Source organism: Scardinius erythrophthalmus (genome assembly GCF_964197995.2).
Source record: "Scardinius erythrophthalmus genome assembly, chromosome: 15".
NCBI lineage: Eukaryota > Metazoa > Chordata > Actinopteri > Cypriniformes > Leuciscidae > Scardinius > Scardinius erythrophthalmus.
Window position 1 is genome coordinate 34282348 of NC_138235.1, and position 23276 is coordinate 34305623.

Consider the following 23276-nt stretch of genomic DNA (forward strand, 5'->3'; position numbering starts at 1 on the left):
GAGGTTCATTCTTGTTACGCAGCACGTTTGAGCTTCAGCAAGAACCAATGAGGTTCATTCTCGTGTTACGCAGCACGTTTGAGCTTCAGCAAGAACCAATGAGGTTCATTCTCGTGTTACACAGCACGTTTGAGCTTCGGCAAGAACCAATGAGGTTCATTCTCGTGTTACACAGCACGTTTGAGCTTTGGCAAGAACCAATGAGGTTCATTCTTGTTACGCAGCACGTTTGAGCTTCGGCAAGAACCAATGAGGTTCATTCTTGTTACGCAGCGCGCTTGAGCTTCAGCAAGAACCAATGAGGTTCATTCTCGTGTTACACAGCACGTTTGAGCTTCAGCAAGAACCAATGAGGTTCATTCTCGTGTTACACAGCACGTTTGAGCTTCGGCAAGAACCAATGAGGTTCATTCTCGTGTTACGCAGCACGTTTGAGCTTCAGCAAGAACCAATGAGGTTCATTCTCGTGTTACGCAGCACATTTGAGCTTCAGCAAGAACCAATGAGGTTCATTCTCGTGTTACACAGCACGTTTGAGCTTCGGCAAGAACCAATGAGGTTCATTCTCGTGTTATGCAGCACGTTTGAGCTTCGGCAAGAACCAATGAGGTTCATTCTCGTGTTACACAGCACGTTTGAGCTTCGGCAAGAACCAATGAGGTTCATTCTCGTGTTACGCAGGACGTTTGAGCTTTGGCAAGAACCAATGAGGTTCATTCTTGTTACGCAGCGCGCTTGAGCTTCAGCAAGAACCAATGAGGTTCATTCTCGTGTTACGCAGCACGTTTGAGCTTTGGCAAGAACCAATGAGGTTCATTCTTGTTACGCAGCGCGCTTGAGCTTCAGCAAGAACCAATGAGGTTCATTCTCGTGTTACGCAGCACGTTTGAGCTTCAGCAAGAACCAATGAGGTTCATTCTCGTGTTACACAGCACGTTTGAGCTTCAGCAAGAACCAATGAGGTTCATTCTCGTGTTACGCAGCACGTTTGAGCTTCGGCAAGAACCAATGAGGTTCATTCTCGTGTTACGCAGGACGTTTGAGCTTCGGCAAGAACCAATGAGGTTCATTCTTGTTACGCAGCACGTTTGAGCTTCGGCAAGAACCAATGAGGTTCATTCTCGTGTTACGCAGGACGTTTGAGCTTCGGCAAGAACCAATGAGGTTCATTCTCGTGTTACGCAGCACGTTTGAGCTTCGGCAAGAACCAATGAGGTTCATTCTCGTGTTACACAGCACGTTTGAGCTTCGGCAAGAACGAATGAGGTTCATTCTCGTGTTACGCAGCACGTTTGAGCTTCGGCAAGAACCAATGAGGTTCATTCTCGTGTTACGCAGGACGTTTGAGCTTTGGCAAGAACCAATGAGGTTCATTCTTGTTACGCAGCGCGCTTGAGCTTCAGCAAGAACCAATGAGGTTCATTCTCGTGTTACGCAGCACGTTTGAGCTTTGGCAAGAACCAATGAGGTTCATTCTTGTTACGCAGCGCGCTTGAGCTTCAGCAAGAACCAATGAGGTTCATTCTCGTGTTACGCAGCACGTTTGAGCTTCAGCAAGAACCAATGAGGTTCATTCTCGTGTTACACAGCACGTTTGAGCTTCAGCAAGAACCAATGAGGTTCATTCTCGTGTTACGCAGCACGTTTGAGCTTCGGCAAGAACCAATGAGGTTCATTCTCGTGTTACGCAGGACGTTTGAGCTTCGGCAAGAACCAATGAGGTTCATTCTTGTTACGCAGCACGTTTGAGCTTCGGCAAGAACCAATGAGGTTCATTCTCGTGTTACGCAGGACGTTTGAGCTTCGGCAAGAACCAATGAGGTTCATTCTCGTGTTACGCAGCACGTTTGAGCTTCGGCAAGAACCAATGAGGTTCATTCTCGTGTTACACAGCACGTTTGAGCTTCGGCAAGAACGAATGAGGTTCATTCTCGTGTTACGCAGCACGTTTGAGCTTCGGCAAGAACCAATGAGGTTCATTCTTGTTACGCAGCGCGCTTGAGCTTCAGCAAGAACCAATGAGGTTCATTCTCGTGTTACGCAGCACGTTTGAGCTTCAGCAAGAACCAATGAGGTTCATTCTCGTGTTACGCAGCACGTTTGGGCTTCGGCAAGAACCAATGAGGTTCATTCTCGTGTTACACAGCACGTTTGAGCTTCAGCACGAACCAATGAGGTTCATTCTCGTGTTACGCAGGACGTTTGAGCTTCGGCAAGAACCAATGAGGTTCATTCTCGTGTTACGCAGCACGTTTGAGCTTCGGCAAGAACCAATGAGGTTCATTCTCGTGTTACACAGCACGTTTGAGCTTCGGCAAGAACCAATGAGGTTCATTCTCGTGTTACACAGCACGTTTGAGCTTTGGCAAGAACCAATGAGGTTCATTCTTGTTACGCAGCGCGCTTGAGCTTCAGCAAGAACCAATGAGGTTCATTCTCGTGTTACGCAGCACGTTTGAGCTTTGGCAAGAACCAATGAGGTTCATTCTTGTTACGCAGCACGTTTGAGCTTCAGCAAGAACCAATGAGGTTCATTCTCGTGTTACACAGCACGTTTTAGCTTCAGCAAGAACCAATGAGGTTCATTCTCGTGTTACACAGTACGTTTGAGCTTTGGCAAGAACCAATGAGGTTCATTCTTGTTACGCAGCACGTTTGAGCTTCAGCAAGAACCAATGAGGTTCATTCTCGTGTTACGCAGCACGTTTGTGCTTCGGCAAGAACCAATGAGGTTCATTCTCGTGTTACGCATCACGTTTGAGCTTCAGCAAGAACCAATGAGGTTCATTCTCGTGTTACGCAGCACGTTTGAGCTTTGGCAAGAACCAATGAGGTTCATTCTTGTTACGCAGCGCGCTTGAGCTTCAGCAAGAACCAATGAGGTTCATTCTCGTGTTACGCAGCACGTTTGAGCTTTGGCAAGAACCAATGAGGTTCATTCTTGTTACGCAGCGCGCTTGAGCTTCAGCAAGAACCAATGAGGTTCATTCTCGTGTTACGCAGCACGTTTGAGCTTCAGCAAGAACCAATGAGGTTCATTCTCGTGTTACGCAGCACATTTGAGCTTCAGCAAGAACCAATGAGGTTCATTCTCGTGTTACACAGCACGTTTGAGCTTTGGCAAGAACCAATGAGGTTCATTCTTGTTACGCAGCACGTTTGAGCTTCAGCAAGAACCAATGAGGTTCATTCTCGTGTTACACAGCACGTTTTAGCTTCAGCAAGAACCAATGAGGTTCATTCTCGTGTTACACAGTACGTTTGAGCTTTGGCAAGAACCAATGAGGTTCATTCTTGTTACGCAGCACGTTTGAGCTTCAGCAAGAACCAATGAGGTTCATTCTCGTGTTACGCAGCACGTTTGAGCTTCTGCAAGAACCAATGAGGTTCATTCTCGTGTTACGCAGCACGTTTGAGCTTTGGCAAGAACCAATGAGGTTCATTCTCGTGTTACGCATCACGTTTGAGCTTCAGCAAGAACCAATGAGGTTCATTCTCGTGTTACGCATCACGTTTGAGCTTCAGCAAGAACCAATGAGGTTCATTCTCGTGTTACGCAGCACGTTTGAGCTTCTGCAAGAACTGAGGTTTGTTCTCACGTGTAAAGAGAACAAACTTTAAAGAAAAAAATAAAAGATTCCCTCCACAATCTCAGCAGAAAATGTGCATATTTCATATGGACTTTGTAAGTACAGTAGTTGTATGCAAAATGACCCATTTCTTTAACCCTTTCACACTCACATCTTGCACAGGAAAATTGGAGCACTGAATCATTGGGAATTCAAGCAAATCAGAAGCTATTGACTATAAATCAATGATGATTTTCATGAAATGCTTCCTTCTTGACAAAATTGCCTGAACAGAAAGATGCAAAGAGGGTCATCTACGAGTTCCACATCAAAGAGTCCCTCTTCCTTAGAAGGGCTTAGACTTAGAGGTAACGCTTATCTCTCATAATGTGCCGCCGGATAAATGTGATGCTCCATTTTTAATCTGCAAGCTCGTTCTCTTCGGCTGTGGTATCTTCTCCAGGGGGCTTCACCACAGAAAAAGAGAAAACGCGAGAAAGGGCGATCGAGCCGAAGAAATCTGTAATTTTTGAAAGTGTAGCTTTGTCCACATGTTGGCTGTGAAAGAAATGGATGCGTCTTTCTTTTTTCGTGAAGGAAATCTTCAGGGGAAAGATAAACCCCAAAGGATCTCTTCCACTCTCTCACAGTATCTCTCAGACACACATCCCCCCAGCCGCCCTTGTTTCTCTCTAATGCTCCTGACCGCAGATCTCTGTTCCCTTGCAACACACACCATGGCCATATTTAGATGCAGGAAAGAAGCGTGCTCGTATGATTGTTTACAGATGACAGCAGGAGACTGTAGGAGTGTGACTCACTGGCATTGCTGTGGGATCAAGAACGCTGAATGCAAATGCAAAAGCCCAGCTTTATTAATTACAGGTACTGGTGTGTATTTCAGCCATATGACACAATGTTTGTTCGGTTGCCGATTCATATTTGTTGGTTTTCAGGGCTCACTGGTCATTTTAATTCATCTGTCTCCAGGTTTAACCTTGAAAATAAATAAATATTTTGCATTAAGTAAATAGGGCCTGTTTTTACTGTATTTTCATGACAATTAAGCAAATTAAAATATATTTTTTTTGTTGCATAAATTCTCATTACTGAAATGCGACCGTGTTTAATGTTTATGAAAATGTCAGAAATTGTTATGAAATTTCTCAAGTTCAGAAAATATTCTCTTGGTAAGTTCTCTGTCCTGTGTTGACTGATGAAATAGGAAGTTTTGACGGGACATATCCAAATTGCTTATCCTTTTTTTTTTTAAATAAATAGTCAGTTGGGTTTAGGTTTTCTGCCTGATTTCTAAGTTTGCAGATTTCAATTTAGAGAGAATCTGATTTGACAAAAATCTCTGTAGGTGTGTTTGTGGTGGAAATAAGAAGCATTTTAAGAAGATGGAAACTTTTGTTAATTATTTAATTAGTTTAGTTAAAAAAATTGAGATATTACTGTATTTTTTATATGTATTTGGAATATTATTTTTTCCCCCAAATTTAAATTTCCCAGTTTGTTTTAATTTTTTTTTGTTTTTTTGTTATTTTAGTACATCAAGTTAAATGTAATACAAATTATTTTTTTCAGACATGTTTTTTTTTAACATTTCTTTTATTTAAAGGGATAGTTCACCCAAAAATGAAAAGTCGTCATTTACTCACCCTAAAGTTTCTTTCTTCAGTTGAACACAAAATAAGAAATTTTTAAGAATATTGGTAACCAGACAGTTCACACTAGCCATTGACATAATATTTTGTTCCTATGGAAGTCAATGGGGTCCATCAACTGTTTGATACCAACCTTCTTTAAAATATCTTATTTTGTTTTCAACAGAAGAAAGAAACTCATTCAGGTTTGGAACAAAAAGTTCATTTTTGGGTGAACTATCCCTTTAGTGTAACAAAAACTTTTTTTTAAGGTTTCAGTTTTTGCTTCAGGACATTTCTTGACCGGTTTCGTGAGATTCCCTCAAGAACTGAGCTTTATCATGAAGTTTAGGATGGCCTGCAGTTCTCCTCAAGATATTTTGGCTCAGAGTTTAGAGAATGTGATATGTTTACACTGTGCACACATACTAACACCTCTTCGTGAGCTCTCTGTAGCCAAGAAAATGGTTTTGTTATGAAGCAAGTTTTATTTTTACACAGGCTTCTTACTTTTTAGCATGAATTCCACGGCGCTTTCGTGTCATCTAGTAACAAGACAGCTGGACAGTGAATGATAAGTTTGGTAGGCATGAATCATCTGCAAGGTAGTTGTTAGCCTCCATAGTTCATGTTTGCTGCTTGTTTTAAACTGAAACCTTGAATGCATGACCTATTGCGGCGTGACAAATACTCTCGCAGAGGAATCTATGCTGGTAAAGCCCTGTTTATTCATGTATGTGCCTTTGTGATGTGTAATCCTGCCACACCTTTCATGCAAAGCAGCAATAATGCTGCACAGATTTACTAGATACGCAGGACATTAAAATGTTCGGAAACACCATGTACCTGCCTTTTGATTAGAGTCAGCTCATCGGGACACGTTGTAATTTGCATACCAGGTTAAATTCAGTGTAGTGAATGTTGCAGTTTAAAGTGGGTGATCTAATGTAGATTGCCCTTAGCTAAATCAGGATGACATTTTCTGAATTTGCCTGCAGCTCCTCATGAGTTCCAGACTCTAGAGATGTGCACTTTTCACCCTCTATTAGAAAATATAAATGCAACTACTGTATTTACATTCCAGAACGCAGAGTGTCAGCCCTGAGCAATGTCTTATCTAATACAAACATGTGCAATATGAGAGATTCCATTCGTTCAAGTTTCCATGATCTGTTCAAATGTTGTTGCTGTTGTTAAAATGCTTTCTTTTTAATGTGCAAAAGATGAAAAAGTAATTATTTCATATTGTTTGAGTGGTTTTACGATTCAGCTTTTGTCTTAACCAATAGTGTGAGTTCAGGACAGGTCTGTTTGGGAAACCTGTTTGAAAAGTTGTTTGCAAGATCAGCATTCGTTCCAGAAGTAAAAATCCTGTTCATTTTCTCCATAGGGGAATTTATTTTAACAAAAACTTGTTTTTGTTGACGCCATCAGTTCTCATTATTTCAGAGTACTTCTTAACAGTAGAATTCCTGCTGAAAAACTACTAGAAATCTCCACCAATCAGAGAATCACGAAAGATCGATACTGTATGTATGTATGTAAATTCTGTTGGTTTGGTTCATGGCTCAGTCTTGAAAAAATCTTTATGGGAAAAATAAGTTATAATACTCAGTATAAGTAAAAATAGAAACAGAAATCCAGGCTTTTCTATACAAAAATGACTTATATTATAGTACTATTATAGTACATGTCCTGCTTATAGGACATGTCCCACTGTGATTTTTTTCTTTTTTTTTCTTTTTCTTAATTCTCAGAAATGATGTAAAGCAGCCCTGCCCACCGATAGCAAATATCTGTCTTTGTCCCGCTGTATACTTTCATACTGCCCAGTAATAATAATGCTTTGGCTAGTAATGCAGTGATCTAATGATCCTTTCACTGGTCAGAGAGATTACAGCCCGTGGGCATTCTGGGAATTAACATGAAAATGTTTTTCCTGGATTATTGGATTTACCTCCGTGCAATGTTTTCCTTTTTAACCCTTAATTTGATCAGGGAAACATAGCTTTTAGCCGTTGAAATACATGTTATTCAACTGTATTCAACCAGATCAGTGAAATAACATCATTTTTTTTTTCTTCAAATAAAAGGTTTGTGAATGCAAAGGTTGCCAAGTTCAGCAGAAGAAAGTACAGTAAGAGGCACTCTCAGTTTCTTTATTCCACATATGCCATTTGAGATTTAAATAAACCAGGCTGGTAGCAGGTGACAAATGATCACATTGTAAACCAGAAACAAAATTCTACAGTGTTTGCCTGCATCTTTATGTGCATAAAACGACGGCATTAAAAAATGGTACTACTTTGATTTTGGTCTACTGATGATGTATGGCTTCATTGCATCTGTTGTAGAAAATAAAATGACCATTACACACATGAATTTAGCTTTGCAAATAGTTTTGCTTTCTAATCTGTAATTTTTAAGATTGCACTTGCATGTAAAGCTAATTCAGAAGCAATAATGTGGTGTTAGAATGCCGGACAAACCCCATCGCATATGGATTTAATACAGGGTGATTCCTCTATGCGGAGAGTTGTTTCACGGCTTTAGGTTTAGGGAGGGACTGTAAGGAAGTGAGCGACAGAAACTCTGATTCATTTACTTGCAAATGTATTAATGCATGCTGTCGGTGCGCTGGCTTCAGTATGTAAAATATAAGCCTCATGCTTGATCTGACGCACGTGGCTGATTACACACACGCTTCCGCTCCTCACAGTGAGTGGCCCAGATTTCTTCCGCTCAGCTTTAAATGATTTCATGTGTGTTGGCAGCCGATTAACGGGTGATGATAGGTTTTTAGAAATAGGTGCATGCTTTTGAAGCATGTCCTTTTTTTTCTTTGTTTAAATACTTTGCCATGTCCTAGTGTAATGTGGACAATGTGAACTATAAGTGTTTAGGAAACCTGTATGAAAACAGTCATTACTATGGTATGGTGAGTAGCAGCAAGGTTCGCATAGGCAAGGACCACTTATGCTTTCTTTAGAAATAAAATAAAAAAATATTGTATGATATGAAAATATGATATTTTAAGGCATTTTATTAGGGATGCAAGATATAAAAATTCTGTCCGATACTGCTAAGCAGATAATTATATTTTTCAGTAACCGAAGTTGGCCACTTTTATTTTAGTATTATTGAAATACTATCATAGTATTTATTAATATTTTGAATTATTTATTTTTTTATTTAATTTTTAGCCATTTTATTATGTGATTTTGCCATTTTTAATTAGTTTTTTTTTATTCAATATAATATAGGTTTAATTTATTTTTATTTCAGTTTTAGTCATTTTAGTAGTTATTTTATCTCAGTTAGGTGCCTAGTCAACATTTATAATTTGCATATAAGTTCAGTCTAGGTCAATATTTATGGTTTAATTTCTGTCAGCTTTATTTCAATTTACAGAATTATTGTTAAGCGTTTTAGTTTCAGTTAACAATAACAACACTGATTTGGCCATCACAGCATTATAATGTACAGTATGAAAATTGGACATTCCTTTTAAGATTAGCTAAAGATTACATTTAACAGTGTTATAAAATGAGTGTTAAAGTTTTCAAAGAACTTAAAAAATACAATTTGTGTTATTTACTCACCGTTGTGCTGATGAAAATTGGTATGGCTTTCTTACTTCTGCAGATCACAAAAGAATATATTTTGAACATTGGGGGTCCACTCCACACAACATTGACTTTCATACACATTTTATACATTTCATACACATACCTCTTTTAAATTTCACTGAAAAAGGATAGTCTTGGAGGTTTGTAATGGCATGTGAGTAAATTGATTACAGAATTTTCATTTTGGTACTGAATGATATTTTCATCCGTACATTTAATTGTGGTAATTAAAAAGTGGCTGAATTTGATCCCTTACTTCCCATACTTGTCGCTTATTTTTACACAGAGGTTATGCAAACCTGCTATCTGTAGACAGGCCGATTCATTCATGTTGTGATCACTCAAGGGAACGTTAATACCGACACAATATCATCCTGTTCGGAAAAGCAGCTTTAAAAATCCAGTTCTTATCTGATCGTTGGCTGTTTGCCGTGATCCTTCCACCTCTCACAAAGACCCTGGTTTTCCCGTTCATCTGCTCAGACACTTCTGGAATTCGAATAATCACTTCCATGGCAACCCTTGACCCAGTCCCTTCTGATGGAGTAAATATTGACTCGAGCTCCTCCCGTCTCTGATTCTCGCTGACCGGACGAGTCTAGGAGTCAGATCTTGACAGTGTGTGGGGTGTGTTTACATTCACAGCTCTTCAAATGAAACTAGCCTTTTGACTTCCTGTCGATATTTATTGCTTAATATGCCAGGATCAGCCGTGAAATAATGTCTTGTTTTTGAAGGTGTCGTAATAAGGTTTGTGCAGGTAGTGCACATGCAGCATTGTAAACCCTGTGTAATGATTAACTGAACTGTCAGTAACAGGGAAGCATGCATGAAGGGAGGGGAGCCTGAGCTATATCCTCTTGGTGAATGTGATTTCACTAAGATGTTCCTCCATCCTTGTTGATCATGGAACAACATTCCAATCGTCCAATCAGATCTGAGGGATAGGTTTACCGTTAATGCCAAGTTTAGGCATAAGGGTTGGGGCTTCTACTGCTACGCAATTCGTATTCAGCTATCATTTCCCTCTGATTTTGGGGATAAGTTATGGGTAGGGTTATGTTTAGGGGTTGGGATAGGATATTTTTGGACACGTCATTCCAGGATTAACAAAAGATTTTGATCCAGGAGCACATCTTACTTGGCAAAATCACGGCGACCATGTATGCATGTATGTATGAGCTTCTATAAAATCAATATCACATTTGTTATCATGCTGATATCTGGAGAAAAACTGCACTCTTACAGTATATAGACAAAATCATGCAGTGAAAGTGTGCACTCTAAATGCGCACCCGCACTAGTCTAATCTACAAGACTACATCACGTATTGTATGCATGCATTCTGGGTGTGTGTTAGGGATATACTGTACTTGATAATGTCAGATCGCAGATTGCACACCCCTAACTGTATGTACTGTGTGTGTGTGTGTGTGTGTGTGTGTGTGTGTGTGTGTGTGTGTGTGTGTGTGGAGGTTTTTCCTCATGTTCAGCCTCACTTATGTGTGGGATCCCTCAAGGCTCAGTTATTGGCCCTATGTTATTCTCTTTATATGCTTCCCTGCCCTGGGCATAATATTTGAAACATGGTGTCTTTTGCTCTTACATGGATGACAGATTTATTTACAGATTTATTTTGCCACAGTCCAAGAAATCTTTATAATCTCTTATTGGTCTTGCTGACCTGAAGGCTTGGATGTCTGCGAATTTTCTCTATTTGAATGACAATAAAATGGAAATTATAATGCTTGGGTAGGGAGAGGTATGAAAAACATCTACAGCAACATTCAGTTCTCAAGCCCCTATGTTAAATCGAGTGTAAGTTCTGGCTGTTGTCTTTGACAGTGAGTTTAATCTTGATAAACAGGTTAAACATACTGTATATACATATACTCTCATATATGCATAATGTCTCTTATGATCACCAAGGCTGCATTTATTTGATCAAAAATACAGTAAAATCAGTAATATTGTGAAATATTATTGCAATTTAAAATAACTTAATCTAATTTATTCCTGTGATAGTAAAGCTGCCATTACTCTAGCCTTCAGTGTCACTTGATCCTTCAGAAATCTTTACATTAATGCATTTGGCCATGTATTCAAAAACAACTTGCATTGCATTCGAAGTATAGATTTGCTTGGCTTTGCAAGTGTTCATCCCTATAGTACATACTTAACATGTCATGTTGCTTTACTGTGGCGGTAAGAAACGATAGAGTTAGATAGTTACCTGATGTGTTGTTCTTGACGTAGCTAGCTGTAAACATGTCCACCTCAATGAACTTATTCAGTAGATTACCTGAAAGAGAAAACTGACTTTTGACAGTTCACAGTAATGACACCTCTATTGGCAACACTAGAAATACATCACAATTGCTTGTCTTGTAATTCCTACAGTCCTGTCTTGGAATTTGTGTCTGAGTTGGATTCAAGTCCCAGATGGAATGTTATCATGGCATAGTGATTACAGAACGAATGTTGATAAACTCTCTCCAGAACAAGCGTTAGGATTAGAGCTTGATCGGTATGATGTATAAAGTTGTAAAGCGTCCAACTTCCCTTAGAGTACATACAGTAAGCATAATAATATAAAACATACCCAAATCTTTGTCCACATATGTAAGGATTGTTATCAGAGGACAGTTAAAACATTTTATATTTGCATTGTTGTGATTTATTTTTAATATTGTATTATTTAATTGCTAAGAAAAACATCATTGTTATACACTACCATTTTTTTTTAAGAAGTTAATACTTTTATTGAGCAAGGATGCATTAAATTGATTGGTAATGTATATATTTTTAAATATATAATCTGATCAGTTTGTTTTTTAATAATTCGTATTCTTTTGGCACTGAGATTTACAATAAGACTTTTCTGAATGAATGAACAGCTAAATGAGTCACAATTAGGATGAGAGCAGGCAGCTGAAAAAAGTTAGTAGCATCATATTTAATGCAAGTGTGTTGAGAGAAACTATTTTATTTAATTTGGCTCAAATACATTGGCCATGGTATATGAAAGGTTGATGGTATGACGTGGCTGTGAGACCACAGAAAACCATGACAGAACCACAGCTGCTAAACTGGAGGGTTTTCCCCCTCTCACACCTCTGCTGCTCTGCCCTGGTGTGGTTTCAGGTGCTTTTCCAGTTCGACTTTTCTCGGCAAGTGAATTAAACACTTTCATCCACATGTTTTCTCTGGCTTAGACGCTGCCGTACAACTCGTACCAAAGGAGCTTATCCTCTGGTAATGAAACGTTTGATGTCGACCATGCAAATGCAGGAATAACAAGATGGATATCTTTGGCCGTCTGGCACCTGTTGGCCCGACAGTGATGGGAAAGGGGAGAAAAATACAGCTTGCGTTAAATGTTGTAAAGGTAAAATAACAGCATTGTGGTGTAGAAAGTTGAGACCTCCATTTCCAACGATTCATTATTCACTTTTCCATTGCTACAACTAAATTTAGGATTTCAAATGATTTTCTCTCTTACTTTTTTTTTAAAGTGGCCCCATTATGCTATTTTAAAGGTTCCTAATGTTGTTTTGGAGTCTCCTACAACAGTTTTGCATGCATCCAAAGTCAAAAAACACACTTCCTTATAATATACATTGTACATCACCTCAAAGAGTCTGAAAACGATTTGTTTGAAAATTCAGTCTCTCTAAACCCCTCCTTTCCGAGAGGCTCCTTTGCTGTGATTGGTCGACCACTTACTGGTCGTGTCGGAAACAATATACCCATTACCAAATCTGAATTTCAGATCCAGATCTTCCTCAGCACTTGATAGGCTACACAGTGATATGAACAATTAAGATGACGTCGGTTTTACCGTATTTGAGTCCTCATGCTTTGGAAGTGCAGCAAAGTAGATTTGCAGTGCTGAAAACAACGCTTTCTCGACATGTCGACACACAAACCAATATCTTCCGGTCTCAGCTACAACTACAGTGTTTGAGCGACAAAGTAGATGATGTTGTTCGCGAGCAGCCAATAAAACCATAGGCTGGCATTATGCAAATTTGTTATGTAGTTTTGTAACAGGAAGTGAGAGAGAAATTACTGACGACTCGTTTCGGCAGTTCAGAATCGATTCTTTCTTTTAGGAGACTTTATCACTTTATTTGTCGTCTTTGAAACTTTACAGACCTTTTATATTCACAAACAGCAAGATTACACACTACGTGAAAGGAAATCTCTGAAAAAGCATTAATTGGGGCACTTTAATGGAAGCATAAGCTTAAACGTTTTGAATTGTGCCACAAAGTAAATAATGTATGTGAACACTCTTTGACTAAAACCATTCAAAATTGTTTTCGGTAATTGAAATGAAAGATAAAATAGAAATATTAGATGGAAAAATAAACTTAAAGTTGGAATAAAACAAGTTTGAGTAGAAGTACTAAAATTACTCAAACTAAAACTGAAATAAAAACAAAGCTTAATAGAAATATAAAAAAAGATAAACAGCCAAATTAATAAAACTGAAATTTGAAAACATAACAATAAAAGCAAGTTCAAAATATTAATAATTGCTATAATAGTGTATAAATAATACTAAAATAACAATAACAATACAGCCTTATGCTTCGCTCCATAGCATAATTGCATTGGAGAACCATGTGAAAGTCACTAAAAGCCTTTAATAAAACTTTTGACTAATTGTAGCCATTATGATTTGCATACACACTAGTTTACACTATAAATGAAATAGCATTATGATGCACAATAAATAGGAAATCCAGTGCTTTATTTAGTTATTTTTTTTCAACAGGTTTTTATCATGCTTCACCCTTACACCACAAATCAAAGCCCCTTCGTCTGATGAAAGAAAGGAGAATAATCTCATGAACAAGATGTGTCAACAGAAAAAACTGAGTTGTAATTCCTGTTTTGCTCAAACCCCTGGGAAGTATGTGGGATTCATGATCCTCTGGCTTTCCTCCTGCATAATTAAGCCAATCTGAAGCCTTTCATCACGGGTTGGACTCTTCCTCGCTCGCTGTCTGCAGGTGTTTTCCTCATCCTCGGCCGGCCCGGGGCGAGAACGTTCACACGCTGACAGCTAACCCAGTCTGAATGATGGGAATGTTTGTGACGTTTCATGTTTCTGCTGGGGTTTTGGAGGATATTGATGCTTGAATGTAATTTAGTAGTGGTTTTGGTTCTGGTTTGTCAGAAAAAGAGGAATTATCGCTGGCTGCGTAGCAACAGACAAGTGAATAGTTGCAGTATCACACACTCCAGATTGCAAGGTTTGATGGGTTGAGAACAATGGACGCTTTTGTTTTATCCAACTGAATGAGCCCCCGTTGGGCTTTTTTTCACATGACTGAAAAATAATGGGTTACAGTAATCAGGAAGATAACATATATAGGTGTGTGTGTGTGTGTGTACCTACTTAACTATATTTTGGGAACAAATTTGTACCCAGAAGTGACCAAAATCTCCAAAAACCTCCCTCATTTGGTATAAAAAAAAATTAAACAGTTTTTTTTAAAAATGTAAAAATGCAGAAAGTTTTGTGTGATGGGTAGGTTTAGGGGTTACAAAAGATACAGTTTGTACAATATAAAAACCATTACTTCTATGGAGTGTTCCCATTTAGACAAGTACACGTGTGTGTGTGTGTGTGTGTGTGTGTGTGTGTGTGTGTGAGTGTGAGGCACACGTTCAGGCATGTATGCTACTTTTGTATGCCTGAATCTGCCACCAGTCATGTCTCTGTAACTTCACGTGTGTTTGTGGTTGTGCATAACTGTACAGCGTGTACGTGTACTAGCTAGCCCCGGTTGAAATGGGCTAGGCTAAGCACCCCAGCTGATCTTCGGTGCACAGACGAGTCCGGAGGGGGAATATCGACCCTCCACCCCCACGCACTGACCCCTCCGCTTTAGCTGTACTCCTCTCTGAGCCATCTGTCTCTCACACCGCTCAAGAATCAATCCTCTGCCTTCCCATAGAAATCAGAGCCTGTCTCCGTAACGCCGAGGGGGATGGGGCGTCTCCGGTTCATCCGATCCGTCGGAATCTCCTCAGCTGTTAGATAACAGCCTCTCACCCCGTTTACACATGTGACATGAGCAGCCCCTCTCACAGCCGTGGTGTGTGTGATTTAGCTTTTGTTCCCATGTTAGGGATTATTTTTAGGGCATGTTTTGCCACAAAAATATAGAGATACACACACTTTGGAATGACAATTTAATTTAAGGTGTGGTTTTAAGATTTTTTTAATATAACGTAAAAAATAATATTTGTGTCTGTGTGTGGAACAATAGACAGACATATATGTACTATGCCCTTAATAATTTACATTTCATCTCATATTGTAAGATAATTAATCCGGTGCTTATTCGAGGGTGAACAGACATTTACATTTATGCATTTGGCAGACGCTTTCATCCAAAGCGACTCGCGTTGCATTTCAATGTACACATTTACATTCTTATCAGTTCTTGCCTTGGCGTTGCAAGCGCGACGCTCTTCTCTTTGAGCTACAGGAAAGCTGCATACAACTTCTATAAAATGTCAAGGTGTTGTTGTTCTTTTCATTTTAGTTGATAGACCACCATAGTTAAATTAACCAATTAAAGCACCAAAACATACAGCTAACCAATTTATTTGAGATGTGGTTTAGTTTGCCTGAGGCGAAGTTAAATGCAAGTTTGTTTTTACCCAGTCCTTTAATTGGTGCGCCACAGAAATCTAACACCCTGTCCTAGGCGCAGTGGGATAGAAATCACGTCCTAATTTGTGTTTGGATTAAATTGGATGATTCCCTGGTCTAATCTCAGATTTGCCAGTGCTCGAGATATGTTTGAGGCTTAAGCAATATCCAGAAGAAAGCCTGTCTGCTCATCTTTCAAATATGGAGAGATTTATCAAAAATGTTGATGATGAATTTTGTAAGTAATGATGTTGCTGAGTCAAACATGAATGAATGAGGCACTTTACTATGTACTATTGTACACCCGAAGTGCCTACAGTCATATCAGGGGTCTCTCATCAACCATCCACCGGGATGATGCGATGCACCAGTGAGCTCACCACACACCAGCTATCGGTGGAGAGGAGAGAGAGTCATCGAGCCAAGTCAGGATTATTAGGATGCCAGAGTAGGGAATCATTCACTAACACCCCTTCCAACAGCAGCCTAGTTTTTCCCAGAAGGTCTCCCATCCAGGTATTGACCAGGCCCAACCCTGCTTAGCTTGAACTGGGCAACCAGTCTTGGACCACAGGGTGATATGGCTATGGCAAACATTACCAATATTGCTTTGCTTATGAATAATATTGATGCCTTATTACTTTTCTAAGCATTCAGACTAATAGTTGGGCCCCCCCCCCCCCCCCCCCAACTTGGACCAGTAAGTAGAACACCCTTTAAAGCAATGCCTTGGCATTCACTAATCGTTTTTCAGAAAACGTACAAAATAACCTTTGTCATTTTTAATGCAGAATCAGTTTTGTTGTTGTGTGGTTTAATTGTTCAAATAGCCCTTTCAGTTCTGCATTTGTTCCTATGACTCTATCCGTCAGCTAGACCTCATAAGCCATTGACACAAGTCAGTGAATGAACGTCCTGTTCCCGGTTGTTGTTTGCCGTAGATCAATGATGCTTTACATAATGGCAGAATCCTTCTTCCGATGATCATTCGTCACATTTCGAACCTCAATAAGGTCGTTCCCGGACACGACTGTGGCCTTGGGCACGGAGACCGCATTAAACAGAGCCAAACATTCACACCTCGCGTGGGAAATTAGATTTGCCTTTATTTGTAATGTCTGGGCCTTTGCTTTTAATGACCGTTTTTATTGTGGCTGGACATTAGTGAGGCATGAGCTGCTCTTTGATTACCCAGAGTTCACCCTGATTCATCTCATTGTGGTTTAGTGTTATCAAACGTGTCAATAAATTCATCCTGCTACTTGCAGTTAGAGCTCCATTAATTGGACATTAACAAGACATCCTTGTTATTGCAGGATGCTATAGTTTTCCCTTGACACTGAATGAAATACACCGGGACAGTAGCACCCATAAATGAAACATTTATGTAATCTGGAGCCCATATGGTTGAGGACATAGCCTACATACTAATAAGCTGTTGTTTCTCTCTCTTTCAGTTTTCTTAAACAACTTTTCACAGTGACTCAAAACAATCATGCATTACAGCCGTTTTCTAACACAGATTGCATTTTTGGCAGGAATAGGGCCTAATTGGTTTATAAAAGAGGATTTTTGTAAAGCCAAACTATCAGATATGCCGTATTTATGCCGGTTGATTCTTGACAAGAACAAATAATTGAATGAAATCTCTATGAATATTCACATTAAGTCTGTCTGACCCAATGTGACACTTAAAATGTTATTACAATTTAGCTGAGTATTTTTTATGTTTTTTTTTTTTTAGGTGGTTTTTCCCTTCTTTTTTTCTTTTAGTTTCTTTTTTTAGTTTTGTGTTTTCTTTTGTCGTTTTGTTTTTTCTTATAGCCTATTCTTTGTTTTGTTTTTATTTTGTTTGATGTTTTTTGTATTAGGTTTTGTTTTTATTTAGTTTCTTAGTTTTGTTTTTGTTTCGGAAGTTGTTTTAGTCTTTTTCTTTTGTTCTTTTGTTATGTTGTTTTTCTTTTCTTTTGTTTTGCAATTTCAGTCTGTAATCTGTTTTTCTTTTTGCTCTGATTTGACGCTGAACATTTCATTCCACTGCTTCTTTTTTTTTCAAGGAGTGAAGAAAAAGCTTCAGGTTTACTTGAGAATTTGTTTGTGAATACTGTATAGAATATTTTATGCCATTAGAATCGATGTGGACAGGCCTTCTGTCATGAAAAAATAACATGGTACTGCCAGTGAACCTGAAGAGTGCAGGTCTCTCTAGTGAAAGCTCCTCTGCGACGGCTCCGCTCCCGCAGGGCTCCAGGGCCCTCGGCCGCTCCCTGACCCCTCATTCACACTCCTCTGCTGAGATTAGTTCCCCTCCACCGGGCCTGTCACAGCTCCTCTAAGAGACCCTTCGCCATGAGCTGCCAGTTCTCCGGGCTTTCTAGGAAAAGAGACTTTCGTTGTGGAGAATTTATCATCCCGTGGGCAAGCGGGGGCTTGTTCTGCACGGGCGAGGAGCGTTTACAGAGAGCTATGGACTGGGAAGAAGTGTGTGCTGAGTGAGGTTTGTGTGGGTGGATGGGAAATCGTCTCTGTCTGTCCCTCAAAGAATGTGTGTGTCTGTGCTGGCAGACAGACAGTATGACATGTGGAAGAATGTGTGAGTGTGTTGGGGGGTCCGGGAGGATCGTATTGCAGCGGCTGTCACTGGTATGTGAGAGGAAACAGCTGAGCGCTCCTGTAGTCGTCTAAAGTGAGGTTAAAGTGCACTAAACACAACCTCAGGCTTCTGTGGGGCGCACAAACTGCGGCCACTCGGTTTCTGTAATGTTTCACTTTGATCAAATATGACTGTGATAAAATGACATTCACATGCCAGGCATTCTTTCATTTTTCTTTCAACTCGCTTTTAGGAATCTCTGACTTTTTTTATTAGCGCTGCTTGCTTAGGCAGAACCCCTCATGGCAAGTATGGAAGTGCATTTTGCATATACATTCCTGGTGTTATTGAGACCCATCAGGGCATGCTATTGCATTAACAATTAGTCTTTGTAATATTTAATCAAAATCTAATCGCTGAAACATCTCCATTTTCAAGGTCCAATCACCAATTTGTGATGAAAAAAAATCAAGGCCCACCCATTTTTTTTCTCATTGATTCTCATTTCTTCTAAAAACACATTTTAAAACTGTATCCAGAACACCTTAGCATCACGGCAGTGAGTTTTGCATGCTCAGCAAACACATTTATTTTCTTTTTTTTAAGAAAATGTAAAAATCTAGTTCATTAAAATGACCTGAATTCCAATATATGGTTGAAGAGTTCAGTAATGAGATTACAGTTTAACACTGAATATCTCTCTAGATAAAGATATTTTAGCGCACCAGTATCACTGTTTATTTGTGTTACTTAAGGAATAACAGAATATTGCTTGCGTGCATAGTTGGTTAATAATTCATGGTTCATACATAAATCATGAAAACAGGCTGGTCTCTAGCGACAGCGCTGGAAAAAGAGGGGGTCAAATATTCGTTTGAAGTGTTTTAATGTTACAAATTAGATGAAAGTTACTTTTCTGAACAACATATTTTATATATATATATATATATATATATATATATATATATATATATATATATATATATATATATATAACATGAAACCCTGCAATTCATGAATGTAATAGTATGTTACAGGCAGTGTGGGCTGGTGGTTAAAAATGTAGACTGGTAGCTGTAGGTTCAGATACAAAAAAAAAAAAAAAAGATTTATGAACATTGAACATTTTTAATTGAGTAAGTACAGTATATCCCCAGGTTTCCTCAGTAAAATGATGTGCAGTACCTACAATCCTGTGCTAATATTCAGCCCCTAAGCAGACAATATATGAATTTATATAATCAGGATTTGTAAATATTTTTTTACTTATGACTATATATTCAGATTTACATTTATACTGTATATTCAGAGTTACAATATTATCGGTATATGTATATTTTGTTTATTTTCGGTTTTACATTTATATATATTCAGGCTTATATGTCTGAATATATAGATACAAGACTAAAATGTATTTATATATATATATATATATATATATATATATATATATATATTATACAGTATATATTATATTATATATAATGTAATCATGTGTATGTGTGTATATATATTGTATCTATAATGTATGTAAATCATGACCATATAAATCCAAATATGTATATTCGGATTTACATACATTTATATATTCAAATTTGTATATATACAGATTTAATTTCTATTTAGAATTTTTTATAAACTAATTTAAATTACTCTAGAATTAAATGTATAGTATGGTGTTTGGGGTAAAATCGTGATCTGAAAGATCTGTGTCTTTTCAGGCCTAGGCCATGGGCGGAGCCAAGAGTAAACCCAAAGAGCTCAGCCAGCGCTCCCGGAGTCTGGATGATGGCACCGGAGGACACCACTCTAGTCCCAACCCGTCATCCTTCACCCCCAACCGAAGTCCTCCGGTGGACGGTAGCAGACGCGGCACCCAGCCCATGATTAATGCAGAGCAGGCGCTGTTTGGAGGAGTGATCTCCACTACCATCACATCTCCTAACAGGGGCGGCATGCTAGCGGGTAACACACCTCTGTCTGATCCGGCGTGCGATGTGTCATTTATTACAGTTCTGCTTTTGGTGACTTTCAGTATTAAAGTGTTAAAGGAAATGGGCAAAGAAGTCTGAGGGTGAATTGACTAAACGGTTGCACTACTTTGGTGCAGGAAAAACATGCATCTTATTCACAATACTGCTTTTCATCACGCCTACTGTCAGTTTAAATCAGGCTCATCATGTATACAATTATAGCTGCTGCAATCAATTTTTAATGAATAAACTGAGTTGAAATCTCATTAATGACAGTCACAGGTTTCCTGTAAGGCCACATCAGACTGTTAATGGACAGTCTGATGCATACTCAAACAAATATAGCAAAGGATTTTCCTAACTCCCAAGCTCCGCTCTGATTGGCTGGCGAGTCTCTTAGAGTCAAGATGCACAGGTTTTGTCGGTCCACGTGGAAACGTGATACAATGAGCAATTTCTGCAGAAAACTACTTGAATGGATTTCCTGCAGTTTGCCCATTTACATAAGTAGTACTTTTTTACTTTATAATGGATTGAAATTTTGGCCACAAAGTTTGTGAACATTGTGCATTTTTCACAGTATTAATCAAAATTATTCAGTATTTTCTGGTGGACGCAGATGAAATGATTATACGGTGTCTTTCGCAGAAAATGTCAGAAAAGTTTGCCTCCAATGTATATTGTCAAATGTGCAAGATCTTTATAAAAAAAAAAAAGTAATAAAAAAAAAAGAAATAATTACATGAGCTTTTGCTTTCCGCACCATCTTTAAAGTTCAGCAAAACATTGGGTTGAGCCTTCATCCTCCGTCCTCATGTGATCACAGTTGGCGTCATTCGCCACCGTCGCTTTTTCAGACGTTCTCCTGGGTTATATCCGATTTGTGCCACATGGTAGGAAAAAATTGGATTTAGGTCACTTAAATGCATCCTTAGTCACCACAGTCTTTATGCTGATAGTCACAAATCTGACTCTGCAAGTCTAGACTATTTTTGGATGCCCATTTCCATTAGCAACACAACATTGCATTATTTACTTATGTTGATGAAATTTCCCTGCTGAAGTTTTTTTGAAATTAAATGCATCAAGATAACAAGTCTATGTTTGTCTCTTGTATTTTTCCATAGGCGGCGTGACCACGTTTGTGGCTTTGTATGACTACGAGTCACGAACCGCCTCCGATTTGTCATTCAGGAAAGGAGAACGACTCCAGATTGTCAATAACACGTAAGGGGGAAACGCACAAACATACTCGCGCAAAAATAACAAGGCTCCCGGGGGCGATAGACACACCCACCGAGGCAGACATCCACACACACACACGCACATGTCTCTCATCTGTCTGGGCTCTGGCTGTTCTGGCTGTCTCCCCCCCCCCCCCCCAGCACATGTAGCCCCCCCTCCTCTTCCTCTTCGGTAACCATAGGAACTGGCTCCCTCTGAAGGCGCTGCATTTGTGGGAGATGACGGCTTTTTGTTCTCTGGATTCCTTTTTTGGTCTTCCTGTGCACAAGAAAAGCTCAGCTGCACGTCTTTACCTCCACTTCCCCTCCCGGACCAAAGGGAGCATTTTCCTTCCTTTCTACACCTGCGGTTCACTTCCTTATTTCAGTGTACAGCTCTAACGTTAAGAAGAAAAAAAAAACACTCTCAGTAACATCCTCTGGTTTCAGCACAAAGCGGACCTGGTGATTTTCTTTTTATGTCAAGCCAGACACAGTGTAGCATGTGGGTGAATCCTTCAAAACAGACCTTGTCCGGGTCATATTTAAACCCCGAATCAATAAAAGAGGATTTTTTTTATATATTTTGCTGAAAGAAAATGAAGCATGTATCTAGTAACATTAAGTACACATGATATATATTTCATGATATTAAAATGAAAGAATGACCAATGTTTTTATAAATTGCGTAATAAGACTCACAGATATTCTGTTTGAATCATTCTGATAAATCATTCACTGAATTAATCTAATGCAAATTAGCATATGATTCACTTAATGAACTGGAGTAATCACTTTCAGTCATAGACTCGATGATACATTTTATGTGTTCTTAAATTTGTGAAACTTAAATCAGCATCATGTAGTTCTTACAATCGTTTGTAATAAAAATAAATCAGTTTTTTAAACATTAAGGGTGTGTTCACACTTGGCAGGTTTGGTTTGATTTAAAATAAACTAGTGCGGTTTATTTGAATTAGTGTGAACGCTCCGTCTGAACCCTGGTGTGAACCAAACAGACTGAAAAATGGGTCTCGGTCCACTTCCAAACGAACTCTGGGTGGGGTTAAACTGAAATATGAACGCAACACGGACCAAAGACAACTAAACAAACCAAAAACAGGACATGATGTCACAAGACCCTAAAAAGACAGAATGCTCAAGCATGTTTTTTCTCATCACAAATATGACATAGAAGCCGGTTTTTTTGTATCTCTAGGTTCGGTGTTAAAAATGACAGTGTGAACGCTAAACAAACCAGGACTAAATGTATTATTTTCTTTCCAAAAGAACCAAGAGAACCGAACTACAAATGTGTGAACACACCCTACAACAGTTTACCAAAATAGTGTTGTAGTTAAGACCACTTATGGGGATTTTGAACAGAAACCTAGGCACGAGGTGAGATTCACCCTTTAAACCGTAACCAATCCCCACTGCTGCCCATTACCCATCCCAGAAGCCACTGATAATAGAGTAATCTAAGCTTTTTAACCAAATCTCTAAGCTGCTCCGGCTTATGCTGGGACCTTCAGAGTCATGTGTCAGTACACATTTAGAGATAATCAAATGCACATTACAGTAATTGTTTTCCACATTTTTAGTACTTCACAGACAAGTTGGATAAAAGCTTTGTTTTCAGTGCGTCATTGCTGCGATTTGACCTTCAATCAATTTTTGAGGCGATGTGGGATGTTGTAGCTTCTGCTGTTTGCTTTTAATGTCCAAAACACTTCACGTCTCCTCTGTGTTTTTCCTCTACACGCTCTCAATCGTTTATGTAGGAGAAAGTTGAACCCCAGGTTGGTAAAGTTGCTCTTGCTTTCAGCTTTCCATGTCCATTTTCAATGCGTGTGTTTGTGTATGTGTCATTTCACCATTTGCTTGTCCACCTGAGATTTGTCTTAACTTTCTAGAGATTGTGGAAGTGGTCCATAAATAGTGTCACACATCCTCATAACTGG

General features: G+C 39.0%; 1 protein-coding gene across 2 annotated transcripts in view; it reads left to right on the top strand.

Annotated features, from left to right (window-relative positions):
- Positions 1–23276, top strand: part of src (v-src avian sarcoma (Schmidt-Ruppin A-2) viral oncogene homolog) — a 52596-nt gene that overhangs the window by 12030 nt on the left and 17290 nt on the right. Inside the window, exons 2-4 of one of the 2 annotated variants that reach the window (XM_081385883.1) lie at positions 7312–7355; positions 19838–20081; positions 21217–21316. In XM_081385883.1, the coding sequence (XP_081242009.1) occupies positions 19847–20081; positions 21217–21316 (335 nt within the window). In that variant the 5' untranslated portion in view covers positions 7312–7355; positions 19838–19846. The remainder of the gene's footprint in view (positions 1–7311; positions 7356–19837; positions 20082–21216; positions 21317–23276) is intronic. The other variant, XM_081385882.1, reaches the window with a different exon arrangement.